This window comes from Ictalurus punctatus, chromosome 17 (genome assembly GCF_001660625.3).
Source record: "Ictalurus punctatus breed USDA103 chromosome 17, Coco_2.0, whole genome shotgun sequence".
NCBI classification, from domain to species: Eukaryota; Metazoa; Chordata; class Actinopteri; order Siluriformes; family Ictaluridae; genus Ictalurus; species Ictalurus punctatus.
The window spans coordinates 4,327,377-4,344,262 of NC_030432.2; the positions used below are offsets into that span (position 1 = coordinate 4,327,377).

General features: G+C 39.8%; 2 protein-coding genes across 4 annotated transcripts; both read left to right on the plus strand.

The window, feature by feature from the left end:
• The first annotated feature begins 900 nt into the window (after window positions 1–900).
• Window positions 901–2,491, plus strand: si:dkey-243k1.3 (endonuclease domain-containing 1 protein-like). Its single transcript, XM_017491746.3, has 3 exons — window positions 901–1,276; window positions 1,557–1,713; window positions 2,019–2,491. The coding sequence occupies exons 1-3, from the start codon at window positions 977–979 to the stop codon at window positions 2,405–2,407; spliced, it is 846 nt and encodes a 281-aa protein (XP_017347235.1). The 5' UTR covers window positions 901–976; the 3' UTR covers window positions 2,408–2,491.
• Window positions 2,492–4,477: 1,986 nt separating this feature from the next.
• Window positions 4,478–15,729, plus strand: pnkp (polynucleotide kinase 3'-phosphatase). 3 transcript variants are annotated; one of them, XM_017491592.3, is made up of 18 exons: window positions 4,478–4,590; window positions 4,813–4,955; window positions 6,125–6,171; window positions 6,283–6,558; window positions 6,654–6,911; window positions 8,149–8,228; window positions 8,308–8,365; window positions 8,459–8,566; window positions 8,701–8,772; window positions 9,319–9,367; window positions 10,300–10,370; window positions 10,519–10,611; window positions 12,123–12,219; window positions 12,344–12,405; window positions 12,989–13,098; window positions 13,216–13,303; window positions 14,022–14,089; window positions 14,969–15,729. In XM_017491592.3, exons 2-18 carry the CDS (start codon window positions 4,835–4,837, stop codon window positions 15,087–15,089), a joined length of 1,779 nt encoding a protein of 592 aa, XP_017347081.1. In that variant the 5' UTR covers window positions 4,478–4,590; window positions 4,813–4,834; the 3' UTR covers window positions 15,090–15,729. The 3 variants fall into 3 exon arrangements, with proteins under 3 accessions (XP_017347081.1, XP_017347080.1, XP_017347083.1); XM_017491591.3 differs by having other exon boundaries at window positions 4,479–4,955; XM_017491594.3 differs by lacking the exon at window positions 4,478–4,590 and having other exon boundaries at window positions 4,838–4,978.
• The last annotated feature ends 1,157 nt before the right edge of the window (window positions 15,730–16,886 follow it).

Here is a 16,886-nt window from a genome sequence, read left to right on the forward strand (position 1 = left end):
TCCATGTCGTTTAACATGTCTACACATAAATACCAAGAAATTCTAAACTCTTTTCTCATATTCATCACCCAAATGTATTCAGTCTACAGCAAAAACAAACGAATTGGCCTTATAGTTCCAATAGTTTCGCAATGGACCGTAGCTCTGGCTTTTATCTATCCAGCAACTTTATCAAAGTGTCACATTTACTGTGTGAGAAAATCACACGTGGCTAGCAAGGATTTAAACATATTTTGGTAAAATAGATTTATATATCTTAAACTGGGGTCAAGGTAGACAATATATTCCAGCTGTTTTTAAAAAAAATTTAGTCCAAACTGGTTTTTCCAGACTGCCGTGCAAATAGCAATTCGATTAAGGCTGTACACCAAACAAAGGCAGATAATGAAAAAATATATATGTTCCGTTTACCTTGTTTTTCTAGTTCACATTCAATTGTCTAAATATTAAGATTTTTCTTCTTGGAAACTTCTGCTGCGTGTGCTGAGAGTAACATGAAGTCAGGCTTGTGTAGCTGTTTCCACAGATAAAGACTGCTGGGAAAGCAGCACATGTCAAACTATTTGCTTAACCTTTGTGGATCTGACATGTATATCAGGATGTGTATTCAATCACGCCTTTGCTCGAGTCCAAGACCGTTCGTAATATATCCACCAGGTTGATCAGTTTCAGTTGTTAATGGAACACTTATTTCCTTTAGATTTCAAACGGACAATGTAATTATGATTTTTTTTCTTCAGTTGTAAACTATCTACAATATTTCTGCAGTGTACTGTACCCGTGTTTTATTTATTTACCCACACCCACATCCAAATGTTTGCTCCTTTCCCATGCCAAAACATTGATAATGTTAAAAATAATGCTTAAAGATAAGAAAGTTGATATAAGAAGAGGAGAAAGTGTAGAAAGTGTGTAGTTGCTGCCAAACTGCAAAGAACAGAGCTGACTAGACTTTGAACTTTGCAATCGCTCATTCATGTTGTCCGGTGGTTTTTTGTGTGTCCTTGTCGTGGGTTCCGTCCTGGGACTAACCCACGGTGATGTCGTGTCTGACTTCAATGACGAGCCTGACTGCATAAAGTACTTCTACAAAGGGATAGTGCCCAAATGGGGATCCGACACGCCTGGTGCTGCCCGACTCTGCCAGCGTTTCCAGAACCGGTTTCATTTTGCCACGCTGTATGACACACACCACCGCATTGCTGTCTACTCGGCGTACATTTTTGAGCCCAGCAACGGGGGAGGCAGAGAGACGCGCTGGTTTGTAGAGCCCCAGGTGAGGGATGGAGGCTGAAAGATACAGGATGTGTACAAGAACATACTTGTACTGAGTATTGTATTAACATTTGGGTAAAATATATTTTCTTTTATATACAGTAACTATACACTGCTAACAAAATTCTTATTGTCCTCCGAAGCACGGTAGCATGATGACAGGTTTTAGAAAAAGAAAGAATGAATGTTTACTACATATTTATTTTTACAGTAGAATCTGCTGGTCTTTTGTGTAGATGCAATTTACTTAACGTATTACTCGTGTGTTTTTTTTCTTCCAGTTGGTTAATCAGAACTGGGCAGGGGAAATGAGAGATGGCTATTGGCTGGGACAGGACTACCCAGGTATCTACCAGGGTGACAGACAGGCTCTGAATGAGGATTACACTAAATCAGGGTTTGACCGTGGCCACCTCAATCCCAATGGACACCATGCAGGTATGTACTGATTACAATTTATTGTTGAATGATGATGTAGTGGTTTTAAGAAACCAGACTTCCTGTGTGCAACCTACCCCTTATTATATTCCTTTATTATTTATTGGCTCCCACTTTTTGTTTTGATTGTGGCTTTAGTTGGAAATTTTAGTAGAACTCAATGAGAATTATCCACACTACCTTGTTCCTTGTTATATCATTGGTAACCTTACACAGTTAAAAAAAAAAAAAAATCAAACAGATTTTGAAAATGTTATGCTATGTCTATGGTCGTTTTGTGACTTTACCCTCTTCTGTTAACCTAGTGCCAAGTCGTAATGCCACATTCACCCTCACGAACGTGGTGCCTCAGAACCCAAAACTAAACCAGAATGCTTGGGCTAATCATGAGTCCAACCTGGCTAAGATGTTCAGCGCTCAGTGCGACAAGGCCTACGTGCTGGTTGGTGCCATTCCATCTGTCGACAACTGGATCATCAAGAATAATGTCCAACGTGTCAATATCCCAGAGTACATGTGGAACGCATACTGCTGCATCGATCGCAACGGCGCTCCCATTCGCAGTGGAGCTGCAATTGCCCTCAACACTGAGCAGAATCTAGTTGTGCAGTACACACTGAGTCAAATGGTTGGCTTTCTTCAGCAATACTCTAACACACCAGTAGGAGAGCTGTTCCAAAATCAATGCCAGTAACAGCTTATAACGTTGCTTCCCAAACTGGTTATTCTATTTTAAGGTTTGAGTAGTGGAAAGTCATTAAAACTGTATATCTATTGACTGGTTTTGGTATTTTTTGGTCAAACTAAACCTTGATCCTCCCAGTCCAGTAAATTTTTATTATTATTATTCAAATTTTTTTTAATCACAAGTAATGCGATTTAGTTAATGTTCACATCAAGCATCAGATTGGGGGGAGAAATATGATGTTAGTGACTTTGACAATGGTATGGTTGTTGGTTCCAGATGGTTTTCTGGTTCGAATATTCCAGAAACTGCTTAATTCCAGGGATTTTCTCTTGATTTTACACAGAATGGTGCATAAAACAAAAACAACATCAAAAGTAATTGGACAGTTCACTGATTAGCAGTTTTGTGGCCTGTTTCCTCATTATTTCATGACACGTTAAGGAGATAAAAGGTCTGGAGGTCTGTTTCCATGTGTTGAATTTCTATGTTTGTAGGTTCATTATCATCATTCACTACATTAACACACACTTTTTATTAGATGGAGCCTCCTTGCTGCTCCTTGAGGCCGTTCTATTAGTATCACTCAGTGCTCAGGGTCTTGCTCAAGGGCCCATCAGTGGCAGCTTGGCAGGACTGGGGCTTAAATTCACAAGCTTGTGCTCAGTAGCCCAGAGCCTGAGGTACCACTGGCTCTCATTTATTTATTAATGTAGATCTGTTCATTTCAAAATCTGCACCAATAAATATACGTAAAAAGTTCACTTCTTACTCGACTAGTTGCCACTGTGGGGCAGTAAAAAAAAAAGAGAGACAGCAGTGAGGCTAAATGTACTTTCTTAGTCTTAAAATTATTTTTGTTTAAACCCAAAATGCTTGCACTGTGGTGTAGTGAATCCTGATGAGTGCTGTGTGAAAGAGCACATTCCCTGCTTTAGGTTGCATAGCACTATCCGATCCAGCACAGAACCTTCAGTGGTGCATGACGGAGACAGAGGGCACTTTTTGGATATTAGTGACCCTTGATCGCGTTGTGTAGATATCACATCCTCCATCCCTCATTGAGCTTTAAGGAGGGCTCTCTTAACTGACATGAGCATCCACGCTGTACAGTCTCACTTTCAGAATCGTTATGTTCTACGAGCTATGAGTGTCAATACTTTAGAGCATTTGGATAACATTATTTAGTATCACTTAAGACTTAACGTCCATTTGTTGGATTCCAAACTGCAGGAAAAGTATCAATTTAAGTGAAAACACAAAACCGAAACCTTTAATATGGTTAAAGTTGTACATTTTGCAAAAGACAGTGTAGCTTTTAAAAGTAGAAACCTCGAATCATGGAACTGTTCAGCGGCAGCTGTTGCAAACAGCGGCATCATACATAAACAGTGGCAGATGCCGTTTAAATTCAGTGGCATCATTCATAAACGGTGGCATCATTCATAAACAGCGGCAGATGCTGTTTAAATTCGGTGGCATCATTCATAAACAGCGGCAGATGCCTCAAAAATCCAGTGGCATCATTCATGAATAGCGGCAGATGCCGTTCTATTCAGTGGCATCAGCCACAAACAGCGGCACATGCCGTAAAGGCAGCGGCATCTGAGCATGCCACCGGAAGTGCCGCTGCCGCGATTTGAGCCTACTATTACTGCAGACGAATGTCCTATTCACAAGACAGCATAAGGAGATTTCACTTCTAAGCGTCCTTTCTTTCGGCAAATTTAAAAGCATGTGTCTTGCTAAGTAAGGTAACTTCATTATTCTTATGTAAAATTTTGAAAAAGATATAAAAACATAACATTTATTTCACCTATAATATAAAAATGCGACAGCAGCACTAATAGAATCCCGCCTTTTGCGATAGGATTGGCTAAAAGAACACAAAATCCCTCCTTCTGTGAGATATGATTGGCTGAAAAGAACACAACAATCCCCCCCCCCTCCTGTGAGATAGGATTGCTACTAGAACACAAAATCCCGCCTCCTGTGAGATAGGATTGGCTACGAGAACACAAATTCCCGCCTCCTGTGAGATAGGATTGGCTGATATTCACAAGAAGTCAAACGATTGGAGAGTTTACTATGCGGAAGCGTATAGTTTTGCACGGCAGATAGACCTAACGGTAGATAGACCTAACGGTAGATAGTGTGTTTGGAAGTTCTTAAAGATTTCAGTTATTGCATACGTAAGTGTGATTATAATTCTTATATGCATATAACATTGGTAGCCTTGACGTAAACGCACATACGTTAATACGCTGAGCTAACGACTTCTGTGATATTTACTAGAGCTGGTTTGTATTTATTGTCTCGAGCTGGCTGCGTTTATTCAGAATAAAGTTTCTTATGTAACTAGAGAAGTCACTCTAGAAGAGGACAGAAAAGCTTATTTTTCCTTATTTTAAAAGTTCTAACCCCTGAGCTGAGAACATGCAGTGTGCACTGGTGAGTGCAGCGGGAACACGGCTACAACTGCCCCACGGTCGGGCCGTGATTCTGGGTCGCGGTCCTGAGTCCGGAGTGAAGGATAAAAAATGTTCCAGACACCAGGGTAAACCGTCTGCACTGACATGGGTACACACACATTATACACACCTTATACACACCTTATACACACCTTATACACACCTTATACAGTAGCATTGATTCGGGATGAAAATGCGACTCTCGTATACCCAGTGTTATCAAAACTGTTCAGGGGAAAATAACTGATTCAGAAGACGCCAGGTGACGTCATTGATCCGTTTGAATATTCACTGATTCTTCATGAAATGTATATGTAAATGTATATGTGTGTATAATGATTTTCTGAAGACATAAAATGAGTTTGTTTTTTTTAAGTCAAATTAGTAAATAATTTAGATTTCTTATGGATGCGTTTCCAAAATACTATCATTTCTATCAGGAACACTGACGAAAGGAAGCAATGGTGCTGAGTGGTTGAGAATTGAACATGGTTCTGAATGGCGTAACAGACTTCTCGTTAAGTTTTTGTCCGATACCAGTCACAGAACCAGAATTTGGACCCTGCGCTGGCTGATTTCCTCTCGTCAAAAACAATCTGGTTCCGGTACATCGTGACACAAACGAGAGACCTTCAGAATTGAGATACAGAGATCATGCCTGATACGTAGCACTTTTATTACCTGTACCATGAAAAGTGTTCAAGCTGTGCGAGACCCTTAAGCCAACTGCTCAGATAAACGTAATTCGCTCTGGGTAAGTGCGTCTTCCAAATGTCATAAATGTAAATGTTTCAAACGAAAAAACAAACCTGTGTGAAGCTGGGACAAAAACATGGAGACCACTGATTGGTTGTTGGGAGCAGTACTCATGGTTGATTGGTTATTGCGGACACCATGTCACTACAGTCTCCGAGATTCTGAAACTCTTGACCTTTACCTCTGTGATTTTACGCATTGCACTGCTGCTGCATGATGGCTGATCGGAGATTTGCATGAATTGGCAGGCGTACAGGTGTTCGTATTAAAGTGGCTGGTGTGTGAGCGTGTGTGTATATATATATATATATATATATATATATATATACACACACACACACACACACACACACACACACAAGACAAGTCTACAAACAAAAAGCGATAGTTGTGTACAGTTTTGACCTAATGTTTAGTACAGTAATATGCACTTTTGGATGTAGCCCTGTAATTTGCTAGCTGGTTGTTAACTCATTCACTTTGCTTTTCTCTTTCGTAGTCAAACTTGTGGCTGACTATGACAAGCAAGAGATTCTTGTCACACAGGTAATAATAATAACAACAACAACTAATTTTAGAGTGTCATAATCTTAAATAGTAGGGGGAAAAAAACAAGTAGCCCACTTTTTTTTATGCAGCCTGTCTTATTTTCTGCAGCTTGGTCCGAACCCATCTTCTGTGGATGGGCAGGCTTTGGGTCGCGGCCAGTCTGGACGCCTGAGTGTAACCAGCACACTCTACCTTGTAAACCAGAGTTACCCCTTCACTGTGCAGTTTTCTGGCTCAGCTAACGGAGCCTCTTCAGCCTCTCGCCAGAGTAAGGGAAAACAAGCAGATGATAAGGAAAGTAAGCAGAAGGTCTTGGATGGTAACGATAAGAAGGTTCAGCCTAAGCGGAACATCCAGGATTTCTTTGTTTCTTCACCTAAAAAGGTATCTATATGATGTATGATGATGATTTCTCTTAGAAAACATATTTCATAATATAACGTAATATGTCCTCATCGTGCACAATTGCATTCGCAAAGTCAACAAAAAGAGCCCTTGATTCCGAAGATGACGCACCCGAAGCTAAACGCGGCCGCACTGGGAAATCTGATGAGGATGAAGAGAACCTGATGGAGGAGAAGCTCAGACAGCTGCAACAGTTTGCAGAAGACAAAAGCACACGGCAATCGCCATCAAAACCCTCAGCCGCTGCCCTGTCTGCCTGCATAAACAGTCACTGGAAGCAGATTGGTAATCTCATGCTCTTCACCGCAGCAGGGGTCACTGGAAGCGCCAAGGTGAGAAGTACAGATGCTAATCCCATAATCCTCCATTTCAGGATATTTCAGTACTCCTTAAATATCATTATCAGAATTTTTGGTGATGTCTTTTAATAGTAATATGACAAACTCAGGTGACTCACACTTCTGTACTGTTTTTTTTTTTTTAATTATTATTTTTATACAAATAATAACTTTGCCAGTGCTCAAGCTTGGATCAATAACTTGGTATATGCTGCTATATTGATATTTTATATGAAAATAATCAGACATAGTTCCAGAGATTATATTCCTATTACAGCATGCCCTGAAGTGTTTTATTCCTCTTTTACCAAAGCGCTTTCTTTAAAAATTAATGACATGTTTTATTAATTAAAGGCTGTTATGTACTTCCATAGTTAAAGTTGTCCACGAAACAATTAGTAGTAAAGTTAGTTACTGCTATAGCATCTCGTAAAAAAAAATGCTTTTTTTCATCAGTCATCCTCATGTTATTCATTCTTTTCGGGTTCTCTGTCCGTTTATCCGTCCGAGACTCTTGTTAGTGCAACATCTCAAGGACGAGTGGTTGAACGTTTGTAGGATTTATATGGCATTATCGTTGCATACAGCAGATGAACTGATTAGATTTTGGAGCTGATCCAAACACGGTCAAGTTCGCTGCGAGGTCGAATGTGTGATATAGGTTTTTCTTGAATAGCTTTCTTCCTGTTTGGAATATATTTTAAGAGTATTTCAGACATATACATTGGTAACAAACCAAGAACAGACTTGCTCCTTCCATACATTTTATAGAAAGCTTCACAACGTCATCGGTTATATGTATTTTTTGTTAAATAACGTTTGTTTAAAAAAAAAAAAAAAAAAAAAAAAAATCTGATTATTATTCCTAGATTAGGGGGCGTGTCTGACAAATCAGTGTGAATAACCTGTCGATATACAGTCGAATCGCTAGCATATTAGAAAAAGCGCCTTAATATAAACCCGATTTGCGTCACAGCTGGCAATACTGTCTGAGATGCTGTTATAGAAAATTAATCAACACCTTCCGACCAATCAGGTTCGAGAACTCAACATCGCTGTGGTCTAAATGTGCCTGGCTCACCCTGACTACTAACTGACTGAACCCCTAATCTGAGAAAAGTGACAGTAATGATAACGTAGAAGGGATTTGCTTGCTTGTGAATGTAAAATCGCTGCTTGGTGTTCCATTTAAATGAAAGCTAACTATGGCTTCACATTCTTTCTAATTCAGATCGCAGGGTTTGATATTGATGGCTGCATTATCACTACAAAGTCAGGGAAAGTCTTTCCCACCAGCCCAGATGACTGGAAGTAAGTCGGTTTAGTTGTGAAATATTTTGGAAACACCGTCTGATTTGCTGTTAAACATCTGCACTTTGATTTTCTTTAGGATCCTTTTCCCCGAGATAAAACCCAAACTGACCACTCTGTTAAAAGAAGGGTTCAAGGTGCGTAAGCCGAACTAAAATACCCAGCTCGAATGTTTTATAGATACGGCATGCGGCTCATCTTTGCTCTCCCTCTCTCACGGGGTACTGTAGGTGGTGTTTTTTACCAATCAGATGGGAATTGCTCGAGGCAAGCTCAGACCAGAGGTGTTCAAGTCTAAAGTTGAGGATATTCTTCAGACATTGAATGTGCCTGTGCAGGTTTGTTAAGAATATACGTTTTATATAAGATAAAATAGTACTTTATCGAAGCCTAGATTTTGTCCAGGTGAGGTTAAATGTCTGTCCTGTGTACGGTGTGTATGTTATACGGTACATGCATGATATATTTTCAGGTGTTTGTCGCAGCAGGTCCAGGTATTTACAGAAAGCCCGTCACAGGAATGTGGGAACATTTATGTGAGCAGGTGAGACAGTTCGTATATTCTGGTCCTATTGAGTAAAATCATCTGATAGCCCATATTTGGTAGAATTACTCTAAGTGCAAGAATTCATGGCATATCTATGAACAAGACACGGGTCACTGTTAAAGACCAAAATAAATAAATCGGTGCAATAAATGTCCAAATTGGGGGTTCGAATCCTGCCTCCATTCTGTGTGTGCGGCGTTTGCATGCTCTCCCTGTGCTTCAGGGGTTTACTCCGGTTTCCTCCCCGAGTCCAAAAACATGCATTGCAGGTTGATCGACATTCCCAAATTGTCCCTAGTGTGTGAATGTGTGTGTGTGTGTGTGATTGTGTCCTGCGACGGTTTGGTGTCCCCCTGCCCTGTGCCCCGAGTTCCCTGGGATAGACTTGCCGAGTTTGATGGTACAAATATGACGTTGTTGGAAAAGGAAATGCTTGTTTTATGACCAGATTTGACTTTACATAACTTTTGATGAATATTGCTCACTGTGTGGAAATGTTTATCAATGTCTGCAGAAATATATAATCTGTATTATGTTTTCCAGGCGAACGATGGAATAACTGTGGATAAATCCCAGTGTGTCTATGTTGGAGGTGAGTGGCTGTATTGGATCTCAAGGAATAGATAAAAACGGTGCCTTTTTATCTTAGTTCCTTATTTAAATGAAGCCAAAAAGATATTAAATCAGCATTTACAGATTTTACAACCTTCAGGCTGGTTTTTGATGGTATTATAAAGCCATTTCTGTCTGAATTACATTATTATTATTATTATTATTATTATTATTATTATTCAGAATTTCTTTTACTATGAGGGTTAATTTCTTAATAGCAGCTGACAGAATATAGCAGAAACTGCTCCAGCAGAATATCTGTAAACGGCTCGAGGAGAGGAGGTGGGGCCTCATCCATTGGAGCTGCTAGCCTCCACCTAGTCGTTGTCTGGTAACATACCAGGAAGTGCAGAGCTCACACTGCTTTAGGACCCACCCAGTCCTAAATCTGCAGCTAACTGACCAAACCCTGGCCAATCAACACCACGGCCATTGTCAAAAAAACAAGTGCAGCAGGGTCTTGTCTAGTCAGACTTGTTTTATTTTTCTTTGTGACAAACTCTCTTAAGTACTTATATGTTACTTTCTGCATTACATTGTAGTTTCATGAAACTATAAGTCAAGACGTATTGAAAAATAGAGATGACTATGACGGACAGAAGTAGTGGAATAGTCTTGAAGACCTTTCGCATGCTGGCATGTGGACACTCAATGCGGAATAATTTCATTCAGTGTTTAGTTTAACTAAATTTTATTCATGAATAAAATTGTTAGATTTGTTCCATGCCGTGTAAAGTCCTTTTTTTTATTGCTTAAGGCGATGCATTAATAAAATTTATAGGGGTATTTAACATTTTATTGCTCTTAAAGTGCTACTGACCTGGTATTGGGCCAAGCCAAGTTTCTAAGGTTAATTTAGCTTTTAAAGTAAATCGGTAAATGATTCCTGCTTCACGTTTCTTTCTGGAATAGATGCAGCAGGCCGTCCTGTAAATTGGGCTCCAGGGAAAAAGAAGAAGGACTTCTCCTGTAGTGACAGGCTGGTGAGACTGCGACTGCAGCACATGGCCTTAGGATGCAAACTTGGTTACAAGTTGAAAGTCGATGCACATAATTTAGTGTTCGGTTTCATGATGACATAATGGATTGCATTTTTTGGTGATGGGCATCTTTCTTTCTTTGTGCTTCTAGTTTGCTCTAAACATTGGTCTGGAATTTCACACTCCAGAGGAATTCTTCCTGGGATGGAAAGCTGCTCCGTTCAACATGCCGTCATTTGATCCGGTGAGCTACTGACCTGTTTGTCCATGTTTAGCTTGCTTATGCTTGGTTGAGTCGGACCTCAGTCCAGTGGCACGGAAATGGACTTAAAAGTGGGATCATATGTCACAAATCTTCATGAAATAGCCCTTAATATTTATGTGCAGGGATGGGGCTCGAGATATTTTGCTACATTGTTTGCTGTCAAACTTGTGATTGCGTATGTGTTCACCCTTATAGCTGAATTAGTTAAAAGCCATCTGGTGTGATCAGGTGGCATTAGAAGTCATGTGATTGATCCTGAAGTAAATATACCCGTACGTGGAAGGCCCCAGAGTTTCTGAGAGAGCATACCTAAACAAACCGCACTGTGAAGTCCACAATCAAAACAAGCTTTGGGACAAAGTTCTGGAAACGTATCGATCAGGGTTTGGTTGTCAAAATCCCAAACTTTAAACCTCCTACAGAGCAACGTTAAATATATTATTTATGGAAAGAATATGGCACGCCTGCAATTCTGCCTAGAGAAGACCATCGACCAAAAGTGACCAGGTAAACGTCAGGCCAGGGGTAACGTTGAAAAAATCCATAGCTCAGATAAACTGTTCACAGAACAACCAGATGGGATCCAAAAAATCTGTTTTAAATTTGTCGTAAGGCATGTTGGAGATTCAGCAACCATGTGGACACTGCTTCTCTGGTCAGATACTGCCAAAATTGATCTTTTTGACCTTGGAACAAAGTGTTAAGAACACCATCCTTCCAGTAAAACACGGTGGTGGTAGCATCATTTGGGCATGCTTGTCATCACCATGGCCTGTGAAACTGGTCAGGACTGAGGCCAAGATGGATTGAACCAAATACAGGGCACGTGGTTGAAAACCAAGACAAGGAGTATGACCCGGTCAACCCCAGAACTCACTCCAGTTGAGAATCTGCGCAAGAGAATTAGAACAATTTTACCAAGAAGAATTGGCAAAAATATCAGGATCCAGATGTGCAAAGTTGATAATCACGCTTCAAAGAAGACTTGCAGCTGTAACTGCAGTTAAAAGTGAGTATTGCTGCATGCTAAATGCTTATGCAGCCAATGAATTAGTGATTTTTTTTTTTGTTGTTTTGTTTAATTAACCTCTGTGGCACAATAAAATAAAAACTTGTTTAACGAGTTCATTTGGACCACGCACATGCTTGTGGATCACTCCACGTGCGTTTACATGTCACGTGGCATGTGCTGGAACCGAATGCCTGCACGCACGTGTGGATTTCTGAAACATTCCTCACCTGCAAATAATGTACACGGTGCACCATGTTCTGTAATATAAAACCGTGAGCCGGGAGCCATTTCAACTACTTTACAACATTATGACCGGATCATTTCCAGCTCCTGGTGGTCCATAGTCAGCAGCCTTTACTGTACATGAGTTAAAAAAGGGTTCAGGTACAGAGCACTCAAGAACTCCAGTCCAGACAGACCACGTGGCCGACACTGTGAATTAGTGTAATCATTCATGGTGTCATTTTATGGCCTGCAGAGGGAACTAGACCCAAAGGCACGTCTGTATGACCCTCCTAATGCCTCGCTGACTTCTACCAGCCAAGAAATAATTGTCGCTGTTGGATTCCCTGGATGTAAGTCCCATTTATTTTTGTGTGTGTGTGTGTGTGTGTGTGTGAGAAATGTTTCTTATTCTCTTTGTTGGTTGACAAAAATCCTGCCAAATTTCTTTGCCTTGGTTTGTTTTCACTTTTGCAGCTGGCAAATCCACTTTTTTCCAAACCCACATCATTCCCAAGGGATATGTGTATGTGAACAGGGTGAGTAATGCAAACCTAAACACACCTGAGGCGGTGCAGTATATTGTTAGGTGTGGGATTATTTGTTTGTTTGTTTGTTTGTTTGTTTGTTTGTTTGTTTGTTTATTTTTTGACTTAATCCCAATTTTTTTCGACACAAAAAGTTTGAAGTGGAGGCTGATGACCACACGTTGATTTGTTTTCAGAAGTCCCAATTGAAAACTTGTTTATTTAAAAAGCTATACACAGAATAGCAGCTTGGATATAACTGCAGTATTCACAAGTCAGCATTTTAACACTGTGTAATAGTTTTGCGTGTGTGTGTGTATGTGGAAAGCTCAGGAATAAAAAGCTCTAATGCCTCCACTAAATAGGACTGTACTGATTTTTCCTTATGTGCCTAAATTTTGAATAGTTGGATTATAGTCTCTAAATCCTTCTGTTCTGAGATCACATTTTTACACTGGAAGAGGGATGTGGTTGCAAATCCCTGGAATAGACTAACCATTTACAAAACCATCCAAATATTGAAAATACCCAGTGAAAGGCTGTTAGGAGTGGAGCTTTTTTCTAGGTGATGATGATGATGATATGTTCTTGCTAGGACACACTGGGGTCATGGCAGCACTGTGTGTCAGCGTGTGAACGTGCTCTGAAGGAAGGCCGGAGCGTAGCTGTGGACAACACTAATCCTGACCTAGAGTCTCGAAAGCGGTGCTTATTTTCATTTCTTTACTGATCAGTGGTCTTTTTAAACCATCGCTGTAGTCTTCACTCTCATCGTTCCTGGCAACAAAGAAGACCTCACTATCTCCATGCTCCTCTTCACAGGTATGTAGACGTCAGTAAGAGTGCTGGAGTTCCCTGCCGATGCTTTAACTTCACTACCTCTTTGGAGCAAGCCAAGCACAATAACAGGGTGGGTGTAGTTGTACCCGTCATGCCGTATTGACTGCTTGCTACACACACACGATTTGCTTGATCTCATAACCTGTTTGTATAGACGGACAATGTCATGACCGAGTTATTATTTTAGCCTTTACTTTATTTATGCCGCTTAATATTTTGGACACAGATTCCTGGTAAGTTTCAAACGAAGTAAACTGTAAATAATTTAAAAAAAAAAAAAAAGTGATCAAATGATTAGAAATATTCTTAAATATATTAAAATCTCATTGGATTGTTATTGTTACGCAGCCACCACTAGCTGGTTGTAGAGGCATTATATTTTCAGGTTGTCTGTATTTCCTGTGCGTCTGTGTGAAATTCTGGTTAGCGCAGTATATCAGGAACAAGTGATCGAATGTTTGTAGGATTTACATGGAGTTATCATTGTAACCATTAGAACGAATTGATTTTAGAAATAATCCAAACAGGGTCGAGGTCAAGTGTCTGAAAGGACTAGACTTTTGTCGTCGAGTTCTACTTGTTAATTTTCACTTTTTTAATTTGCAAACATCTATCTGTACAATACAACGCAATACAGGAATTAAATGCTATAGTGATTAAAGATGCATGAGAACTGCATGGAGAGATCATGAAGGAATCCAGATTCCTAGCCTCATTTGGCTATACGTGTAATTAAGTCCAGGAATTCAACGGTGTCTAACACACGCGCTCATTTTTCCCTTTCGCAGTTCCGAGAGATGGTTCCTTCAGCCACCAAGCACGCTCCCGTCAATGACATGGTCTTCCACAGCTACAAGTGAGTGACCGCCGCCGTTGTAGTCGAACATCTGTGCAGTAAATACAATTCTGCCATTAACACTTCATCCTAGGGACACAACAATCCGGGATGTTTTAATCCGGAGTCCGACAGATTGAACATTTTGAATCCGTTTTCTATATCGGAATGGTCTTGTGGATCCGAGTTGAACTGAAAGATTTGGGGATTCATTTCATGCTCAAACTAATTCAGGGGTTTCACAGTAACGAGGATCAATACTTCATATGCAGTCACATGTAATGCAATGTGCGTTAGTCTGTAAGCCAGTGTATATATATGGTAAAGACTATAATTTTTTTTTAAAGATTTGGTGATGAATCGCAGTCTGTTCATCTGTTGTGTAGGTAATATACTTTTTAAATAAGTACACTTGTGCATTCAGAATAAATCATCGTATTTAACCCTTCGATTATGTTACGGGTCAGTTTGACCCATTTCCACATTTGAGATATCTGAAATACTGCTTAATCTCTCTCTATCTCTCTATCTATCTATCTATCTATCTATCTATCTATCTCCTGCTTTGAATTTTTTTTACCTTTCCTCATTTAGGGTCATGGACTTGTATGCAAATATTTCTTCTTATAGCTCGTCTCGTACTGTTTTAAGCTGTTCTTTGCTTTTTTTTTTTTGTATGTATGTATTTAAACCGTGGAAGTCATTTTAAGTTTTAGTCATTACATAATGGATGTAAGGTTTTGTTTTGCAAAATAATAGGAGGGTTAAGAGGAGTTGTTGATGTTACTGGTCACTAAGCTGCTTTTGTTTGTCCTACTTCACTTGACATTGGACTGAGTGTATCGTGCACCTGTTACTTAAAATAATTTTGACACCCCTCGTGTGTGTGTTTGTGTGTAGGAAGAAATTTGCGGCTCCTACTCTATCAGAAGGCTTCTCTGAAATCCTGCAGATTCACTTTGTTCCCAGTTTTACTGACAGTCGCTCTGAGGCGCTTTTCAGGCAGTTCTCAGAGGGTTGAACAGAGAACTCGACCACGGGATGGACACGAACATGAAATGTGGAGGAGGAAAAAAAAGACTCGCTAGCCACTAGCCAAAGCTTCACTAGCCTTAGTTCCAGTACTGTTCTGTAATATAATTGATGAGTTCTTGAATTCTGCTGTTTACTCCTTCTGATGTGTGTGCATCTTTCCCTCATGTGTGTCTTTATCATTATTTTAATAAATCAACATCATCAAGGAAGTTTTTTAGAGTGACACAATATTGAGCGCTAAGCTTGGTTCGGTATTGACACACAATGAATACTGGTTTACAACGAAATACATTTGATATCTTTTATTAATTCATTAAGCAAATAGAAAACCATTCAAACATGTTGTTTTTCCTGTTCTTTTTCTATTGTTTAAGATTATTTCCTTAGACTGATTTTTACAAGTTTTTTCATTACTGTACAATACACTGATTAATGAGTGTGTGTTAGTTTGCACAACAGGTATGAGATATGATCAGTTAAGCAACATGGAGCATGAAACTGTTAAAAGGAAGACCGTTAATAACATCCCAGTTTTAAAGTTTAACGATTACAAATAGCCTCTCAAAAAGTTTGAAAATGTAGTCTCAGAACACATCAGATTTGTGAAATAAATCTTTAAGCTTGCAGTGTTGGTGTATTCCTTGTTCTATTAATGCCTCATGCAATAATATCTTTTTGTTTCAGCGCACATAATGTGATGATCACAGCTATAACACATGCCACTATGATCACCACACAGACTGAGATGATGATGATGATGATGATGATGATGATGATGATGATGATGATGATAGCAATCGGTTTCGGGTCTGGATTTGGAACGGGTGGGCGTTCGGGACTTGCGACATACTTGGTTGCTCGAGCAATGTTGGATACCTCAGACTTTGCTGAGTGTTGGTCCACTGCCTGAACGGCAAAGAAAAGTGTGATGCCGTTTTTAATTGTAATATTAAGCTGGAAAGAGTGTCGTTCATCTGAGCCTGACTCTTGAGGCAGAAGAGCCGAGGTGTTGAACAGATTAGCGCTGCTGAAGTTGTGTTGAAGCGTCTTCAAATCTTCACCCCATCTGATTTCATAGGAGCGGGCTTAAAAGAAAATGCATTTAGAGTATTAGAGATTTTATTTATACTGAGTAAATTTTCTGAGGCTAGGATATATTGTGTATGGGAAAACACATACAAAAAAAAGTATACTACTGTAAGCATAGAAATATGAATGAAGAAATCATTATGGGTGTGCACTCATGGGAGGGAGACAACAATGGAAGAGGTATGAGAGGGTTGTGAGATTGCGCTTGAAAAGAGTGGGGAAAATGACAACCATAACTTTTTCTACCTCTTCATGAGGCTGCAGTCATTTTTAGTCCTAAACCAGCCAAAAGGCAGACGAGAACACACAACATGTAGAACCACGACACTAACTCTAACCACTACACCACAGATGGACATAAACATCACCAGCGTGTGTGAGTGTGTGTTCTTTTGGACGTCATGAAAAACTTCACGATACAACAGCACAATTTCACAATGTTCTTAAACCTGCCAAAAGAAGTGTTCTTTAAAAGCTTTTGATTGGCTATGGGACACAGGCCGGGGAGCAATCGACCCACGGCTAGCCGCTTCAGATGACGGTGTACAGCGATTAAAGGCCGAAACACCCGTAGACTCTGTGGTGAACTACTGATGATGTCCTAAAATTTAGCACAAAGCAATCTTAAAAAATAAGCTAAACTTAAAATATTGGATCACTAAACAACAACAAACAAATGTTTGAACTCTAGCAG

Coding starts and splice junctions, on each gene's coding strand:
- pnkp (XM_017491592.3), top strand. CDS start 4,835: ATGCAGTGTGCACTGGTGAGTGCAGCGGGAACACGGCTACAACTGCCC. Junction 10,612..12,122: donor ACATGCCGTCATTTGATCCG/GTGAGCTACTGA, acceptor TATGGCCTGCAG/AGGGAACTAGACCCAAAGGC. Junction 12,406..12,988: donor GATATGTGTATGTGAACAGG/GTGAGTAATGCA, acceptor TGTTCTTGCTAG/GACACACTGGGGTCATGGCA.
- si:dkey-243k1.3 (XM_017491746.3), top strand. CDS start 977: ATGTTGTCCGGTGGTTTTTTGTGTGTCCTTGTCGTGGGTTCCGTCCTG. Junction 1,277..1,556: donor GCTGGTTTGTAGAGCCCCAG/GTGAGGGATGGA, acceptor TTTTTCTTCCAG/TTGGTTAATCAGAACTGGGC. Junction 1,714..2,018: donor TCCCAATGGACACCATGCAG/GTATGTACTGAT, acceptor CTGTTAACCTAG/TGCCAAGTCGTAATGCCACA.